This window comes from Larimichthys crocea, chromosome XXIV, assembly GCF_000972845.2.
Source record: "Larimichthys crocea isolate SSNF chromosome XXIV, L_crocea_2.0, whole genome shotgun sequence".
NCBI lineage: Eukaryota > Metazoa > Chordata > Actinopteri > Sciaenidae > Larimichthys > Larimichthys crocea.
In genome coordinates, this window is record NC_040034.1 from 13,514,515 (window position 1) to 13,533,223 (window position 18,709).

General features: G+C 40.8%; 2 protein-coding genes across 9 annotated transcripts in view; one reads left to right on the top strand and one right to left on the bottom strand.

Annotated features, from left to right (window-relative positions):
• dnajc17 (DnaJ (Hsp40) homolog, subfamily C, member 17) overlaps positions 1 to 1,821 on the bottom strand; it is a 33,691-nt gene extending 31,870 nt beyond the window's left edge. The window contains exon 1 of the mRNA XM_019275177.2: positions 1,604 to 1,821. Coding sequence (XP_019130722.1) covers positions 1,604 to 1,684 — 81 coding nt within the window. The 5' untranslated portion in view covers positions 1,685 to 1,821. The remainder of the gene's footprint in view (positions 1 to 1,603) is intronic.
• Positions 1,822 to 5,260: 3,439 nt separating this feature from the next.
• On the top strand, positions 5,261 to 18,653 carry LOC104924813 (inverted formin 2). 8 transcript variants are annotated; one of them, XM_027274712.1, is made up of 24 exons: positions 5,261 to 5,362; positions 5,975 to 6,079; positions 9,031 to 9,435; positions 10,231 to 10,346; positions 10,579 to 10,738; positions 11,496 to 11,529; positions 11,761 to 11,902; positions 12,051 to 12,183; positions 12,395 to 12,991; positions 13,329 to 13,474; positions 13,624 to 13,685; positions 13,775 to 13,877; positions 14,007 to 14,092; positions 14,193 to 14,293; positions 14,416 to 14,486; positions 14,573 to 14,680; positions 14,779 to 14,849; positions 14,956 to 15,076; positions 15,153 to 15,317; positions 15,528 to 15,630; positions 15,718 to 15,870; positions 16,165 to 17,046; positions 17,347 to 17,400; positions 18,111 to 18,653. In XM_027274712.1, exons 3-23 carry the CDS (start codon positions 9,039 to 9,041, stop codon positions 17,397 to 17,399), a joined length of 3,804 nt encoding a protein of 1,267 aa, XP_027130513.1. In that variant the 5' UTR covers positions 5,261 to 5,362; positions 5,975 to 6,079; positions 9,031 to 9,038; the 3' UTR covers position 17,400; positions 18,111 to 18,653. The 8 variants fall into 8 exon arrangements, with proteins under 8 accessions (XP_027130513.1, XP_010736544.1, XP_027130518.1 ...); XM_027274716.1 differs by lacking the exon at positions 5,261 to 5,362 and having other exon boundaries at positions 5,851 to 6,079; positions 16,165 to 16,850; positions 16,905 to 17,046; positions 17,347 to 17,434; XM_027274715.1 differs by lacking the exon at positions 5,261 to 5,362 and having other exon boundaries at positions 5,851 to 6,079; positions 16,165 to 16,850; positions 16,905 to 17,046.
• Positions 18,654 to 18,709: the final 56 nt, after the last annotated feature.

The following is an 18,709-nucleotide window of genomic DNA, read 5'->3' on the forward strand; positions in this document are numbered from 1 at the left end:
CTCCAGACTCAGTGCACTACACGCACACTAAAACCCTCACTATCTCCCTCGACCATCAGCAGACCTCACACAACCAGCCTTCTGCATTTTCTGGAGTCTCAATTCTACCCAAGCCACAACCACTAACTTCCTCCAGGATAATCCTCAGGGGGAGGACAGGACTTTGAAATACAATTAAGAAATTAACTTCTTCCCTCCGTTTTGGCAGCGATTTTAATTTCCCTCCGGGGCTTGTGGATTTTAGATGCTGGAAACAGTGAGGAGAGGTGGTCGTGAAGAATAGGTTGGTTTCAGGATATCATGGTAAACCGCTCTCTGGACTGGGAAATAAATTGAAGAGTCTGGGAACTTTCCCAGAGTGGATTCAAAATCCAAGTAGATTAAAAAATGCTAAATGCTGTTTGTAGTATGCAAATGATAACCTTTGAAAATAGGCTGTAAATAGTGTCAACAACTTCTGCCTGAAAAAAATATTAGCATCCCAAGTCTCTGGGACATCCTGGTAGGTCACCTGCTAGACCATGCACCCCACGTACTTGTTACGAATTGTTGTAATATTGTAAAGAGTATGGTGCAGACCTGCTCTATATGGAAAGTGAGATAACTTTTGTTATGGCACTATATAAATAAAACTAAATATACCAAGGCTCAGAGCTCGCTGCAGTGGTCAGGGTTAGATTTGCTGCACGTCATCCTCCCCTCTCTCTACCAGTCACTCTTCAGCTGTCTCTATCAAATAATGGTTCAAAAGCCCAAATAATAATAATAATAAAATTAATAATAATAATAATAATAATAAATAATATAATAATATATTATTATTATTATTATTATTATTATTATTTTATTTATTATTATATAAAAACAAACTCTCATGTCTCTTCACAGTGAATCACATTACCATTTTAGCTTGCATGTGATGCTTATGTTTAAGATAAATAACATTGGAGTACACAGTCAAAATAATATTATTATTATTATTTAGAAATAATTTCACATCCATACAATTAGAAATTTATTGAAACTGAAACAATGTGAATTTAAAATTACTTAAAAAGTACTTTATGCTTCTACATTTGGATTATTTACTTCCCCTTTCTGCTTTATATTATTGTAAGCTGACTGTCTTTCTATCATTTTAGAAACCAAACAATTAATCGATTATTAGAGAAAAAAAACTTGCACAGTGATATTTAACTGAAGCAACGTCGCCACTCAGTGGTTTTTTCTGTGTATCACATCTTTGAGATTCAACCATCAGCAGGTCTGGCTGTTTTTTGTTTGTTTTTTTGTTACTTAAGGTTTCACAGGACTTTAAGTTTGAGTCCTCGGTTTACCTTCGCCCTTTTTCTCTCGGGATAAAACACGTCACATTGATACACGCTCCATAGTACAGACTTCTGCTTGAAAACAAACCCGTCCTCACACACGTAGACACTTTGTACGAACACAACTGTTGTTGTTTTTTATCTATATTAGCCAACACACTCGTATAAACTGACTGCAAAAGGAAAATCCTCAAGCTGCTCGCTAACAAGAGCGGCTGATATACCGGTAACTAGTTTAGCTGAGTTAGCTTCACGGTTAGCCTCATCTGACCCACCTCTTTGCTTGTAGCAGTGCTTTCAATCCCGAGTAAACCGTACAGGTCCATCTGTAGGATGTCCTTGGCCTTTCCGGACATTTCTGCTGACAATGAGCTACGATGCGAACACAGAGAAATAACAAATGTTCACGTTTGTCTCAGTCAACGTATGTTTGTTGTTGTTCCAGCTGCAGGCAGCACGAGTTTGACGTCGTCGACCTTTCAACCGGGACGCGCGCTGCAACCTGGGAAATGTAGTTTTTGTCGTTCGGCTCTTCTCTCGGTTGCTGTATTACATAACAGAAAGATTTTGAGTATTTTACAATAGTATTCACATCGAAAGAAAGTCTTTTAACTCATTTTAGCAACTAACAAATGATAAATCATGCATGTCAGTTTTCACTTCACATTTCATCCTAAAATTAAATTGTTTAACAGTGGCTTATTTCCTCCATTTTCGACCATTTACATTTGAGCTATACTCATATATTTGTGGACTGAACAAGTACACTGACTGTAGACTAGGCAGGATGTACTGGCCTTCATTATTTTCCATATAAACACACTCGTGGCTTAATACATTGTACTCTGCCAACTCTGTTATAATGAGTGCAGACTGCTCTCTTGTGGACAAATTATGTTAAAGCAACAATGTCTATAAATATTGCTTACATAAACATCCATAATTATTCATCAGTGATTAGTCAACATCATCTTGTAGGGCATCATTCCAGTACAACAGGTAATATTACAACAGTTTACCGCCCTGGTTTATATTTAAATCCTAATTAATTTGATTAATACCTGACAGCTTATCTGTTGCAAAATGTAAACAGAAAAGTCTGTGCTACTATTAAGACGTTTTCACCCAGTAATATTTCTCTTCTGCGTATTTATATATTTTTAGAAGTTTTAACATGATGCATTTTAGTTAGTTCCAGATTATAGGTCAGTTTGTTGAGCAGACTGTGATGTGACTTTAAGATAGACCTGGGGATCAATGAAGAATATTTCAGTTTAATGCTAATAATAATGTCGCTGGGGTAGTATCATTTAGCTCAGTTGGTAGTATTGATGTGTCGGTCGCAAACAAGCAGGAGACAAGAGGAGGGAGACGAGACAGGTGGTGCAAAGATTTATTATTTTTTACTCTATACCAAGGAGTTTTGGTTTTACTTGTCCAGATGTCAGTGGTGGGCATTAACGAAGCACATTTACTTGAGTGCTGTTATTTAATTTTTTTTTTTCAGTACTTTAGTTGTTTTGTCAGGTGTGTGTGTTTAAATAAAAAAATGAAAATGTCAATAGCTGTCCTTTTTTAAAAAAAATTCTAGGTTTTTATAGGCATTTGTTTCTGCTTTGTGTAGCAGAGTGGTTCTTCTAGCGAGTTAGAGCATTCATTGGGTGGTTTCAGAGAGTTACAAAGGATTTTACAACTCTAAATGTAATTGGCTACAGCAAATTATTGAAATTTAAGTGATATATGTGTTCAAATACAAATCACAAGTCAAAAAAGCGCTAAATTTGCCTGAATTATAAAAGGTATAAGTGGTAAAATAAAGAGCCATTTGGGAGCCGAAAGAGCCGGCTCTTCTTGGTGAGCTGAGCCAAATAATCCGGCTCACTAAAAACAGCCGGAATTTAGAGCATCCGCCCCATGTACAAAGGCTCAGTCCTTTGAATCCAGGGTCCAGGGTTTGAATCCAACCTACTGCTCTTTCCTGCATGTCATTCCTCTGTCTCTCTCTCCCCACATTTCCTGTCACTCTTCAAGCTGTCTCTGCCAAATAAAGATATAATCAATAAAATATCTCTAAAAAATAATAATATTGCTTTAATTTGAAGAAAGGGTCATGAACTAATGATTAAAGATGAACTGTTAATCGTTACACAGCAGTGAACAAACATGTGGCCAGTCTAGCCCAAAAGCAGATCAACATGTGTCTCATAACACAGTTTTTTTTAATTATTTCATAAGTTTGTGAAATTTACAAAAGAAAGACGAACTACTGCTTTTGTTTTTTGGACCGAAATGATCCATAGAGATGCTAAATTTAGGAACAAGTCCTGGCATGTCTTGGCAGCTCTTCTTTTATACTCCTAAAATAGTAGGCAATTTATGAAAGGTTATGAAAGAGCTACATGTTATTTGCATGCTGTGCTGTACTGGAAATATTAGGATCACTGGCCTCTCTCGGGATGTTCAGTCTGAGAGCTTTGTTTCTGCCTCCTATAGAGTTCTTTGTGTTCACACACCATGTCACTTGAAATGGCCTTTGTTCCCATTCCAGGACATCTTTGACAAACACAGAAGAACTAAATCCTATAATCACTATGACACACCCGCACAGAGGCCCATAAGTTTACAGGTCATGTATTTTTTTTTGCAGCAGGACAAGTACATTACAGATTGATGTGAGCCTAAAATCATGGTGGAAAATCACTTGTTGTTTATACACAATAACTGGATAAATGACAATGATGTTGACTTTGTTTCCTGATCTACATCGGTTTCCTGATCCTGTTCAACTAGCTCTGCAAGAGAGCTATTGAGTATTTAACATAATATTTGCTCAGTGGCTTGTTGTTGCATTTAAACAAGGCAGCCCAATGTTTAATCACGATGCCAGTACTGCAGCATGCTGGAAATGTGGTTATTCTGCATATTCTTTGATGTTGTAACCTAAGTACCCACACCGCTGATTTCTCAGTGGTCTCCCTGATAGAAGCCCCAGTTTCCTCTGCATTGACAAAGCATCTTATAATAATGACACTTTGGCTCAGGGGACCAAAAGCAACAAAACAATACAAATGCTGGATAGCTTCCATTCTCTGAGGCAGGGAAACTCTAGCCGGCTAAATGGCCTCAAGTCACAGAGGGGATGATAACTGTACTGCAGCACAGTACTACACATTCTCAATAAAATATCACATTCATGCCAGTAAAGATTGTCTGATCCAGATACTAAATGAAAAAGACTATTGAAGACTTCTATGCAAACAGTAATTATTCACTATCTTTGAGATGAAACACAAACACACTCCAGGCAATGAATAGCCCTTTCAGGCAGAAATGTTCCTATGACAAAAAAACAAACAATGAATATTTGTGCTTTTAGTCACGCTGGATCCAGGCAGTGATGAGACACTTGGCATGAGAGGAGTCTTTATCTTCATCTTTAGATTGGACAAAATTGGACATTATTGATTTATTATCTCTTTGCTCTGTCTGTATTGTTGTTGGTTCATGTCATGCCTGGTCTATTTGATAGATAAGTAAATAGAAATATTTATTTAGTTACATCTGGGAGGGGAGGGGGAAACCACAAAAGAAGAGTACAATACATACTGTTACTGTGACAGGCAAACTTGGGAACTCAAGCTGACCAGTCTCTGCCACAGCTCACATCCAACTGATGGAGGAGTGTTGGAGGAGGGCCCAACAACTGGCTGCATGCAGCATCACAAAACAGCTTCAAGCCAGACAATGACAGGCATATTAGGACCGGAAATCAGGCAATTCTGCCTTCAAAATAATATCACAGTCGCAGAACACATGGGTATATATTTGTGTGAACATTCAATGAAACATATGTGGATAATTATACTATGATTTAACATGTTTGGGGTTTTTTTGTTTTTTTTCAGTTGAAAGATCTGTTGCTAGTAGCAACCTCGTCAGTTACACATCAGTTGCAGTTTAACCGACGGACCTAACAAGTACAGGCAGGCATATAGTGTAGTTACTATCCAGATACCACGGTTGGAACATTTTTTGTAGGTACCTTACTCCATTTATAATAGCTATTTTATACATTTATAATAGCTATTTTATAAATTTAAGATGTTAAATTAGTTTTTTTCTGTGATCAGTTTCATGCTACGAGTTAGCTCTGATGCTAATGCAACGTTCTATGTCAGTTAATTTAGCTTCTGCTAATTTTATGTTACTTATCAAACTATTTATTTCCTTTATAGAAGCTGTGTTGTACTTGTTACACTATAGATAGAGGTTGTTCTTTCTTCAAGTGATACCTTGTTTTCTTTCTTGAGTTATGAAGGGATAACATAATGTAGCTAAACTGATTTAAATTCAATTTATAATTTATGTATCTTGGTGTGCTGTGCTACAAACGTCGTTTTTCTTGTTTAAATATCTGAAACTGCATTTTAGGTTTGTTTTATCCTGAAAGTTTTGACCGGATATCTCTAGTAATGTTGTTGTCTTGACACCGTCAGTTTCACAAGTAAGTAGTGTGAGCTCAGGGGGCCGTAGCGATTTGTAAAGCGGTGCCATCCGCATACCACATATAGGGCTTGACCTGCCGCACTGTTTCCAGAAAAAAATCAGGGCTCCATGTTTTATTTAATTTTTTGTTTTGTTGGCAGAATTAAAGGTTGTTGTTAAAGGATGACTGCAAAGCGCTCCCCCATCTGAAAGACACCAGAGGACGCGATTCTTCAAGTGCACTTGCATTTATGGAATAAAAACAGGTAAGGCATCATGGTGAGCCTAATAGGTGATCTGCAAAGATGCAACAGTGTACTAAGCTGTCCTGCTGTGGTAATGCGCCTTGCTTTTCTGCTTGAACAGTGAGATGACTGGTCCCGTTATGTCTCCTGGTATGTGGGGAGAGAAAAAAATCGCAGGGGAAAGTACAGATGTTTTACCGTTAACGTCGCTGTTTCAGGTGGTTTTGTTATGATGATGGGCCAATGCGTAATAGAGATTGGAGAAACTGGTAACTGCATTCTGGTGTCACATTCCTGTCGCGCCATCCATTGAGGTGGTAATCGACTGTTCCCTCTAAATCTTCTTGCCTTGGGCAAGAATAAGGAGGGAAGAGGAGGCTGTGATGAGAAGAAGAAAAAACATGTCTTGCCAAATGTCCCGCTTGAACTGTGGATTGCAGTTTAAAGTCTGAGTGTTGGCCCATATGGGCTGTCACTTCTTGTGTTTTGTAAACCCATCTGACAATTGCTGGAGAAATCCTCTGACAATCTCGGAATATAAACGAATCTTAAGTAGGAGCTATCTCTCCAAACTCCAAAATGTGTTTGTAGACTTTGCAGGCATGTGGGTCACTCCCTTAAATAACATAGGAGGGAGGAGGGAAGGTTGGAATAACGTGTACCAGATGTTTTCTACTGTAATAATCACTTTGAAAATACTGTAAAAGATCTTATATAAAGCTTGGTTAATTATGTATAATGCTTAAATCTCCAAGCAACATATGTTCCATGTGTTAACATGTGTTTTTAAGCTGTACCATGAAATTCACCATCCATTTCGGTGCTCGTTTATGATACATATCTCCATCCTTTATCTCTCAACAACATCTGGTATTTCAAACAGAATGCGCAAAGTGAGCAAACTGTGTAAACTGGTCCATGAGACTGAATGAATTCCCCCTGAATCTATTAGTTTATTTACTTTTTTTATCATTCATGACATACAAATAACAGTTGTAGCAATCACGCGAAAGCTTTGCATATGTCCGAGAAGAATTCACTCAGGAGATGTTTCTACATATTCATAGGCGTTGCTTCTGTACAGTACTAGTGGGCTGCTGCGTGGGCGGTTTAACCAGAGGACAGATGAGTAGGCATGTCCTGTGCGCGCCTGTGAATCAGCCTGCTATTAGTGGCGGTATATGTGGGAGCTCTTGCAGACAGGGTCGTGAAGTGAAAGTTCCTTGTATTTAAGGAGCGAGTGCACAAAAGAGTGTGGAAATATATTTCCATCACAGTTTATCTTTGATGTTGCAAACCCTGATGTTTGCACATGAACAGAATCTCTCTCTCTTTTCCTAGATCAATTGAACATCCTTTGGAATAAAACTGAGAATTTCAAAAGAGGAACAAGAGCCTTCAAACCAGGGTGTTTATCTTGAGCCACGTTTCCTGTACTGGGGAAGTCCTTTCCTTCCTTTTGAAAAGTTCCTAAGTTGTGCTTTGGAGTCACCACACATGACACATACATACACAGAGACAAATTTTCTTTGAAGGAGTCATCGTCATAACTGGTTTTACTGGAAACAAGTCAGTTTAATGAAATTCTCAGTACATTTCAATGAATCCTTGCAGCTTCACAAATATACATTTGAAATCTTTTGAGATCTTTTGTTCTCTACACTGAACGTGAAGGCACAATGTACTCATAAATCAGAAGGTGTTTCAAACATTGCCTTGTATAACACTTATCGGCTTGGCAGAGGGGGGCAGCAGGGTTTTTCGTGTCTAATGAACACGGCCCTTTGAAGAGTATTGCGACCTATTGTGAAACACCATTGTCTGCCTGCTTGCTGCCACGGTAACACTCTCATACTGGCAGCAGGACTAAAATGCTGCAGTCAGAGCTGACGGATGCCTTGCCAGAATATGTGAGAAAAAAAAACAAAACCTAATTTTACCTTGACTCTGCAGAGTGAATAAAAATCCAATTTGGCAGATTTTTCACAAGTGCTCACTGTGTTCCTAACATGTAGAGGCAGAGTTCCTGAGTAAAGCTGAGTTATAACTGAGGACTTGTATTTCCACCTGGGCTGACTCTCCAAGTGACCTTTATGTAGAGCATTGTGTTGTGTGTCATGCTCATCACTCAATGCCTTATCTGTATATGTTATCTTTGCCAAGTGGGAAATCAACAGAGAAGCAGTTTATACTGTTCATTTATGCTGGATCAACTTATATCTCATCTCAGCATTGCACAGAGTGAAAGTATTTTTAGATAAGAAGAAAGTTTTACCCTTTTTTGGGCCAAATCCTTATCCTGTTGATTTTAGTAGAGTTTGGGAACATGTTTATACAAGTTACAATCATTCCAGTGGGTTGTTATTAAAAGCTTTGCGTTGAGACAGGTTGGTTAAAGAGAGAGAACTGTGTTCTGGGGTTACGCCAGAGAAAAGCACTCGTGGGATGAATGTGGGCATTTATGTCAGTGTCAGATATGCTGGTATAATGTTCTTCTTGCATAATCATTTCTATGTAGTGTTCCTTGCATACATTTCCAGTGTTTACATCCCAGTAATGAGCTTGAAAATGCATTTATTTATATTTTAAAATACGATACGCACTATCAAGGCAGCATTTATTTATATTTTAAAATACGATACGCACTATCAAGGCAACGTTTAAGCAGGATTAAGTAGGAATGTTTGGCAGAGCCGGTGATAACTGACTGCTGGACTGCTGACATATCTTTTACTCATCCACAAAAATGCAGAGCTAACGTTTCCTATTCTGTTTTCCTTTCTGATAAGGCTTTTGTATTGGCCTGCTTCCTCTTGTCCAGATAGCAATGACAACACTGTATACTGGACAGTCAAAGTCATTGGATATCGGAACAAGCAGACATCGACAGTGCAGTTTTTTGGAAAATAATAGCTGAAAATTGACTCTCATTAACAGGTAACAAAACTGTGTTTCCCTTCTGTCCTCTACAGCCATCATCATGTCAGGGAAGTCAGACGGCAAAAAGAAATGGGCGGCAGTCAGGGGTCGCCTAGGCTCCTCGCAGGATTCAGACACCCAGCAGGAAGCCAACCTTGAGAGTGCTGATCCAGAGCTGTGCATCAGGCTGCTACAAGTCCCCACCGTGGTCAACTACTCTGGGCTGAAGCGTCGCCTGGAGGGGAGTGACCAGACATGGATGGTCCAGTTCCTGGAGCTGAGTGGGTTGGATCTCCTCTTAGAGGCCCTGGACCGGCTCTCAGGGCGGGGATGCTCTCGCATTGCCGATGCCCTCCTGCAGCTCACCTGCGTCAACTGTGTCCGGGCCGTCATGAACTCCTCCACAGGGATCCACTTCATTATAGAGAATGAAGGCTACATTCGGAAGCTCTCCCAAGGTTGACCACACAATTCACTTTGTTTCAATTTACCTCAGAATAGTGCCACAACTACTGTCTGTTCCTAAATGCTCATTAATCTACAAACAGTAAATTTGTTCACACTGACACTGTTATCTGACTCTGTAGAGGGTCTACATTATGTACCTATCTGTTGTGTCTGTGGTGTGAGACAGCCCTATCCTCTAAACACATAGAGAGAAGGAGAGAAGTCAGTTTTAGTACTAACACAGTGACCTCAGGACACTTGCTTGACCCTTTGTAACCCCATATGTGATATGGTAGAGTAGAAGTTCCCTTAAACTTAAGTAACAGAAAACATGTGACAGACTAAGTATTTGATTAAGACATTTAAATCCGCCTGTCACGTTTAAGGAACATTTGTAATATTTTGTTAAATTGACCATAACTCAGCTGATCAGTGACTCACTCTGCTGAGCTGAATTTTCTAGTCATGCCCTCACACAGCTTTATATTCAGAAATGAATCATTACGGCTGGAAATCCCTAAAAATGTCGTGTCACATGGTGTTGTGTATATTGGATTTCCCCGCCTTCACACACACACACACGCACACACATAAAATCATGTTTATCTGCAGTACAGCGCCACATCTTTAGAGGTTCAAGGTTCAAGTTGAGTCGCCTAAAAGCCGATAAAACAAAGCATCGTGCTCTGGTCTATAGACACAGATGGGGAAAGAATAGTGATAGGGGTTTGCTTTAGGAGAAACTGATGGGAAATATATATGAGAGCTCGACCTGTATTGATGTGTGTGATCATGATGCTCCTCAGCTTTGGACACTTCCAACACCATGGTGAAGAAGCAGGTGTTTGAGCTACTTGCCGCCCTCAGCATGTTCTCTCCAGATGGCCATCGCCTGTCACTGGATGCCCTGGACCACTACAAGGCAAGTAGATGAACATATCATACATATCATACTTATCTGAATAAGAATAAAGTTTTTGTTGGTCTTAACTTGACATGATACATGATCCACACATGATCCTACATCATCGCCTGGAGCAATAAATACCTTAACAGCGTCCTCTAGTGGTGGGCTACAAGCACAAGCATTATAATTACAGTCTCCTAAGTGATACTAAAGTGATTGCTTGCACTGACTTTGACTTCTCCTTCAGGGCGTGAAGACACAGCAGTATCGCTTCAGTGTGATCATGAACGAGCTGCAGGCCACAGACAACGTCCCGTACATGGTCACCCTTCTCAGTGTCATCAACGCCCTCATCTTTGGGACAGATGACCTCAGGCAAAGAGATAAAATGAGGAAGGAGTTTATTGGTAGGTTCTCTACTCTGTTGCTGCCAAACAAATAATCTAGGAGTCTAGAGCCACATCGGGATCAAGGTCACACTGTGGTAAACAGTGTTTGCCCCCTGTGCTCAAAGTGTGCAGAGGGGAAAGCAGGCCATCAGCAGGAGCTCTATTACAAATATCTCTGTCACTGGGTCTGTCTAAGAATAGGTCTAATGGCCTCATTCTCACTTTGACAAAACGCCTGAGAACTGAGCAAACCTCAAGTGGATAAAGCACTGTGTATTCATGCATTTTACAGCAGAAGTAGTGACTCAAAGGCTTCAGTTTAAAGGCAATGTCATCACTCTTACACTGATTAAATCACACTTATCTAATTGTTTTTTTATAGTGGATTGTTCTCTCCTATGGCCTATGGAGTCTGTCCCAGCATGTACTGGACAAAAAAAGGATTAACCTTGGACTGATGGACCTTCTTTTCCTATGAGGCATCAGTGTGCATCAAGCATCAGAGTGCAAAGATCGTCACAGTTGAGATAGTTGCAGCTATATAAACCCTCCCAAATTCATTAAAATGCCATTGTTCACCTTGAACCAATCAGACATTTGTTTGGCCACTCCTCTTTTGTTTGATTGCTCACCTGTGACTTCCTGCCATTCCCCAAAAAAAACTAACATATGCCACCGTGAAGAGATGTGTGATACCTTTTGAATATAAACTTTCTTAAAAGCTGATAACTAAGTGTTGTGATACTTGGTTCTGTTTTTTATTGTTGTCTTACAGGACTTCAGTTACTTGATGTTCTGCCAAAGTTAAGGTGAGCCTTCCTTCTGTTGTTCACATTTGATTTTTTTTTCCAGTCTTTTAATCTCTGAAGCAGATTTTATGCAACAAATGAAGTTTTGAAGGTTATTTTTTGAAAGCCCATAATGACTGCAATCTCGATACTCGAGTAATTGGTGCTTTTATGAAAAGAGGTTTGCAATTTGTGCACATTAATGACCCTTAGTGTTCCCTAATCTGTGGTCTGTATGTGGGTGGTGTGCAGGGAGCAGGAGGATGAAGACTTGATTATTCAATGTGAAGCTTTCGAAGAGGCAATGGCTGAAGATGAAGAGGAGCTGCTGCGGATCTATGGGGGCATTGACATGAGTAATCACCTGGAGGTTTTCACCACACTATTCAACAAGGTTTGATTGGCTTCATTATTTGTCACTAAGAACTGAGATAGTCCAGTGAATTGGAGGCTGAATTAATCAACTTTTTGTTACACATATACAAAAACCTCCTATTGTCTTCCTGATTGATCTCTTAATGTGTCTCATGCATGTGTTGCAGGTGAGCAGCTCTCCAGCCTCTCTCCAGCTGCTGTCCATCCTGCAGACGTTGTTGATGCTTGGACCAGGCCGCCCTGATATATGGCTTGCTCTGGAGGCTATCACTAACAGAGCCATACTGCTGGCCCAGGACTGTGAGTCAGCACAGAAGCAACAATACATTCACTTTAGGTCAACACACGGAAGAGGCTAAATAGCTGGCTAGATAATAGCCTGCCTTGTAATTCACTTGTGAAGGGAAGTGATTATCCCGGGAAAAATGCATCATGGTGCTGAAACCGTTTGTTTTAGTTCGAGAAGTTGTGAAATGAGGTTCATCCGTGTATGTGTTGTGTTGTGTTCCAGCTCAAATGGAGTCCAGTGAGAAGATAATGCAGCGGCTGATGTTCTCCAAAGGCTGTGAAGGTCGTCATGAAGTGGACGGGCAGCTGGTGAAAATGGACAAGGCCGTGCAGACTGATTCGGATCTTCAGGACAAAGACAAGTCAGACAAAAGCATCACATCCTCTCAGAAGCCATTGTGTGCCGCTCCTCCACCTCCACCTCCCCCTCCACCGCCACCACCGCCTCCTCTACCCCCGAGTATGACTGGACCAAACCAGTGCCCACCTCCACCTGCACCACCACCACCACCACCTCCTCCACCGCTACCAGGAGGGTTTGGTGGACCACCCCCTCCTCCTCCTTTGCCTGGAATGCCACCGCCGCCACCGCCACCACCATTTCCCTGCGGTCCAGGCATGCCTCCCCCACCTCCACCTCTACCAGGGATGGGTGGCGGACCACCGCCACCACCACCCTTGCCTGGCATGCCACCTCCCCCAGGCATGATAGCGGCTCAAAGTAGCCACACCCTGGGGTGTGCTATACCTATAAAGGCAAACCGATGCCCCACCCTAAGGATGAAAAAGCTCAACTGGCAAAAACTCCGCTCTGTTACTGGTGAGTCGATAAAACATTCTTATGTAACCTCAAATTATTTGTGTCATTTATTTTTCTAAAGGCAGCAAGTCCTCACTAAATATATATGTTAAACTTCAACCCTTCGGGCTATTTTATATGTTGCAAGGAAATCGTATTAAAAACTGAAATGTCAGCTGTGTAGAGAATAGTTTTGGGGAATATAACGCTTGGTTATTATTCAGCGTGGGTGTTGCAGAGGATTCCCCTGCATTTTTCAGAGTTTCAAATGAGCTCAATCATGGTGTGATGTTGTTACAAAATGGTGCCACATGAGCTTGTGACAGGTTCCTCTCTTTTTGCACGCCCACACACACAGATGGTCACTCCATGTGGGCCTCGGTTCAGAAAGACCCTCCTGCTCCGGAGCCGGACTACAGCAGTATCGAGCAGCTGTTCTGTCTCCCGGTGACTGAGCACAAAGACAAGGGGGCAGCTGCTCCTGTCAAGAAGGAGCCTAAAGAGGTGCGCTTGGTCAACACTCAACACGGCTCCTCAGAGCTGAAGCACTCAGAACAAACACACATTATCAAAGCCAAATAATCAATGAGACTGTAGTCAATATATGCTTCTCTAACATCTCTTTTTTTTTTTTTTTTTTTTTTTTTTTGTAGATTTCATTCATTGATCCAAAGAAAAACTTGAATTTGAACATATTCTTAAAGCAATTCAAATGGTAAGATATTACACATTATTTTGATTTTAAAAAAACAAACAGATTTTTGCTCCATTTTCCAGCTCAATATTTTTCTTTTCTCTTTCCAGCAAAAATGAGGATTTTGTAGCCATGATTCAAAACGGAGACCGTACTAAGTTTGATGTGGAGGTGCTAAAACAGCTTCTAAAGCTCCTACCAGAAAAGCATGAGGTTTGTACTATCCTCAGTCCTTACCTAGACACTTTGTTGCACACCTACCTGCCATTAAGTGCCCACTTTGAAATGGCAAATGTCTGACTCACCGTCTTGTTTTTTTTTTGTTTTTTTTGTCAAATGAAGATTGAAAACTTGAAGTCCTTCCAGGGAGAAAAGGATAAGCTGGCAAATGTTGACCGTTTCTATACCTCCCTTCTCACTGTGCCATGGTAACTTTTTTTTTTTCTGGTTGAGCTGTTAATCGTGACTGTGCTGCATGTAGACTGTCGTGCTCAGCTCATTATTTTGCTCCCTGGCCTGTCTTCACAGTTACCAGCTGAGGATTGAGTGCATGTTGTTGTGTGAGGAGACGTCATCAGTGTTGGATATGCTCAAACCTAAAGTTAAGCTGGTAGAGGAAGGCTGCCAGTGTAAGTAAACCCCTTCAACTATATTCACAAGCATGCAGACGCCATTCTTTCACAGCTACCCAGATTAACATCCAGTTTGTATTATATCTCCTAAAATTAACACTATGTGGTGCGTTTCTCAGCCCTCAGAATGAGCACGCTCCTGCCAAGTTTCTGCAAGCTCATTCTCGACGTTGGAAATTTTCTCAACTATGTAAGAACCTCTTCGCTCTCATGAACGTTTTACTTAAGCCGACATTTAAATGCCGCTTGCATTTTTAATCGCGGGTCTACTTCCAGGGAAGTCACACAGGGAACGCAGAGGGCTTCAAGATCAGCTCTTTGCTCAAGCTTACAGAGACCAAGGCCAACAAGAGCCGCATTACGCTGCTTCACCACATCCTGGAGGTGCGCAAAATAACTGACAGCTGCCATAACTCTTTTTTTTCTGTCCTCCCTTAATTATAACCTCTTGAGTTGCATTCTGTGTGTCTTGTTTTGCACAGGAAGCAGAAGTGAACCACCCAGAGTTGTTGGCATTGCCAGATGATATAGAGATCTGTGAAAAAGCAGCAGGGTATAATAACCTTTCATATCTATTTAGCTCATGATCTTCACTTTTTAATTTCTCCTCAGTGGATCTGTAACAGACGTATAATTAAAGGTTTTTATGCTTTCCTCAGAGTTAATCTGGACTCTGTTCAGTCAGAAGCCAGTGCCTTACTAAAACGACTGAACGAGACCGCCAAGAAGGTCTCCAACTCTGTGGAAGAGGTGAAGGAACAATACACAAAAGTTCTTGAGGTAAGATCATACTCTCTGCTGGGCCCTTTGCTGTGTTAACTTTGGCACTGAAGCTTTTTTTTCTTCTCTGCTGCAGGAAAACTTGGAGGCATGTCGGTCTTTAAGTGAAAGGTTCACTGTGATTGAGAAAAAGAAGAGCGAGCTGGCTGTCTACTTGTGTGAAGATGCCAATCAGCTGTCGCTTGAGGAAGTCTTTGGAAACATCAAGACGTTCCGAGGACTTTTTATCAAAGCACTGAAGGTCAGGGATGATGCTTTGTTGATCTATGTGTGCATGAATACACTTTGTGTATACACTTCCTGTAGTAGTGGTTTCTTTAAACCATGGGTATCATTATACTGTGTAAAAACAGGAAGATGTTCATATGTCTCTGCCTAAATAATACAAAGACAAATTGCCGTGTACATTGTGTGCTCAGCAGCTAGTGACATTCTGACTTCATGATAACAGGACAACAAAACCAGGAGAGAGCAAGCAGCCAAGGCTGAGAAGAGAAAGAAGCAGTTGGCAGAGGAAGAGTCCAAGAGACAGAAGGGAGAGAATGGAAAAATAAGTAAGTTATGAACTAGTAATTCCTGATCATGCTGTAATTTGAACAGTGCATATTTTAAGCCCTCTTTTTTTACCTCCCTTTGACCAGTCAAGAAAGGCTTTGTGCCACAGGATGACGGCTGCATCATCGACCACCTTCTGGCGGATATCAGGAAAGGTTTCACCCTAAGAAAGACCAGGCCAAGGTGCGATTCGGAAAGCCTCCCTTCTAGTGAAATTCGTAGGGATACCTGCCCGTCTGGTAAGGACAAGAGACTGTGGCCTCCATCCGCAGTTCCTAGCTCCGCTCCTGAGCCATTTAACTGCAAGCCACAACACAGCCTTGCTGCTTTTTCTAGGCTTTTTTTACTTGAGCTTTAATGCCAATATGCCCCCATGCTACGCCAGCTCTATCGCTTAGTTGCTTTGCTGGGCTACATGAGAATTGTATCATCGTGCATTTTGGCTTGCTGTGCAATATTGCTCCATTTCAAAAATGACAGTTGTCTTAACATGTATACCTTCACCATCAATACCACCTACTTCTCCCCCTCAGAATCAAGTGTGAAGCCTGTAGAAGAAGAAGCCGCCGACACGGCCACCATTACCGCTCCCACCAAGCCTCAGAACGAGGGTCACCAGGCCAGCGCAGGCGAAGTGAACGGCTTCATCAGCCCATCAGAAGAGACTCCATCAGCACCGCAGAGTGCAGTGCAAGACAGAGCAGCTGTAGCTCCCAGCACACTCCCAGACGAGGTAGCCGTGAAGGAGAAGGCACCCCCGGAAAAACCTGCGTCGCTGCAGGAGGGGAAACTCCCACAGGGATCTGCAGTATCTTCGCAAAATCTGACACAACCCCAGCCTCAGGTTGAAGTGGAACCCCAACCACGTCTCCCCACGAATGGCTTTTCAATGGGATCAACTGAGACCAGCGCCCTCAGCCCATCTTCTCTCACTGATTCAGACCTGCTAGAAGCTGTCTTAGATTCCACTTCCAGTCTGGAACCTGAGAAGCTGATGTCTGAGGAGCCAGCGGGTATTAGTATAAATGTTGAGATCAGGGAAAGTCCTTTACCTAACCTAAGAGACAGTGTGACACAGAGTAGTGAAAGCAATATAACACAAGGAGGTGGGCAAGGTGAAACTAGTGATAAAATAAGCCATTTATCAGAGACTGTAGGACAGGAGAAGGGTCAACAACAGTGCGAACACATTACTGTGAAAACGCTCAGCGATGACGAGGTCGTTAGCTCCAAACATTCGGACCCTAAAAGCAATGTGACTACACAAAGTGAGGAGATCGACGGGTGGGATGTCCCGGATGGACTGCAATCAGAAGATCAGCCATCGGTCTCTGAAGCAGTGCCTCCGCCTCCTAAACCAGAACCAAAGAAACAACACAGCCTCTTTAAACGAAACAAAAAGAAGAGTAATCAAGGTAATCCATCCATTCACTTAAATAAAGAACATGTTTGGAATGCAAGTCTCTTGACGTGTTTTAAAGGGAAATTCTTATTTCTTTTGTTTTTATCGTATTTAACGTTTTATATTATGTATGGGCTATTTTAGTGTATATTCATAAGTATTTTGCATGGTAACATGCTTTTTTTTTTTTTTTAAGTGTGTGTGTATATAGGTATGTGCAGCACTTCATTTGCAGATTTAATATTGAATGGATTTAAATATGGTCAGTTTGTTTGAATGCTCTGTTTTCCATTCTGACTCTCTGAAACACAAGGTAACAGTGGGAAAGGACACACTAAACATAAAAAAGGCTGTGTGTTGCAGTGAGGTAGGTCAAATCGATGGGACGGCGACCCCCAACTGTAAGCAGGAACATTATCCTAATGACTTCAATCACCGTCGAAGCTTTGTCCCAAATAACACGTCATTTGTTGGTCTAACTGGAATCTGGATTTCATTTGTCTCTGTTGTCCGGCTTTTAACACTCGCTTTCTCTTTAACACTCTTCAAATTCAGTGGCGCTCACACCCGAAACTTAACAGGATTTAACCAAATGTGTCTTTGGTGGGGTCTCTAATGTCCATCATACCAGGGGAAAACTAATCAGAAAAAGTACTTATGTACATCAATTAATCCTCTTTTTTTATTAAGTGGTTCAGTATTCTAACATCATGGCTTCTGGTCTCAAATTTTTGTGAAATCATCGTGGACTGAGTTTCTTCATGAAAGCTGTCACTTTTGTGTCTCTCTCCTTCCATATTTTTTTGTCCATTCCCAAAAATCTGCAACTGGGACTGTTTTTTAACACATTAACACAGTCTCGTGTGCTTCCTGTAATCGTTTTGTAACCTGCCTCTGAAAGATACTGTATCTGATGTAAATGTATTAAAAATGTTTTGTTTGTTTTTTAACCACAAAAAATTAACATTTTAAAGATGATTTAGCTACATGTATGTTTTTAGATATAATCACTTTAATGTGTATTAAAGTGTTCCTATTTTTAATTCTGACTATTCATCTGAGTCTTTGTTTCCCTAGGTGACTCAAGAAAGAGGAAGTCAAGAGGAAAAAGAAAATGTTAATTTCACTCTGGAGTTCTGAACTGGAAGGACTGAAGTGTATTTTATTTTGTGAGACAACATGACTATTGACTCCTTCAGGAGGATGCAGAGGTCTTCCTTTTGCAATGATTTTGTTTTCCAGGACCAAGAAAAGAAGCGTCTAATGCTGGGGATCTTCACAGCATGGATGTTAAGGTGTCACTTTATGTAAATGAGTTGTAGTTTTTGTGTACATGAGTGGCTTTTTGATTCAAAAGAGTTAAATATGCTTTATATGTTTTGTATACTTGTAACATGCAGTGAATGTGTTTTGCTATTTGCTCTATTTGTCCTTCAACACCTATAGGAAAAAAAAAGATGCAGTGTTTGGTGAAAGATGTTTAATTTAACTCAAAGCTGCTTGTCTGAATTTCTATAAATAATATTAAAATGATCTCTAACATGAAATCTAAAGACAAAATTTAATGGATTGTAACTTTTAATGTTGAATATATTTTAATAAAAGTGTATTTCCTGTTCAGCTGTTTGGCTTTAATCATATATATGGCAACCTGATATGAAGGTTACATTATGATA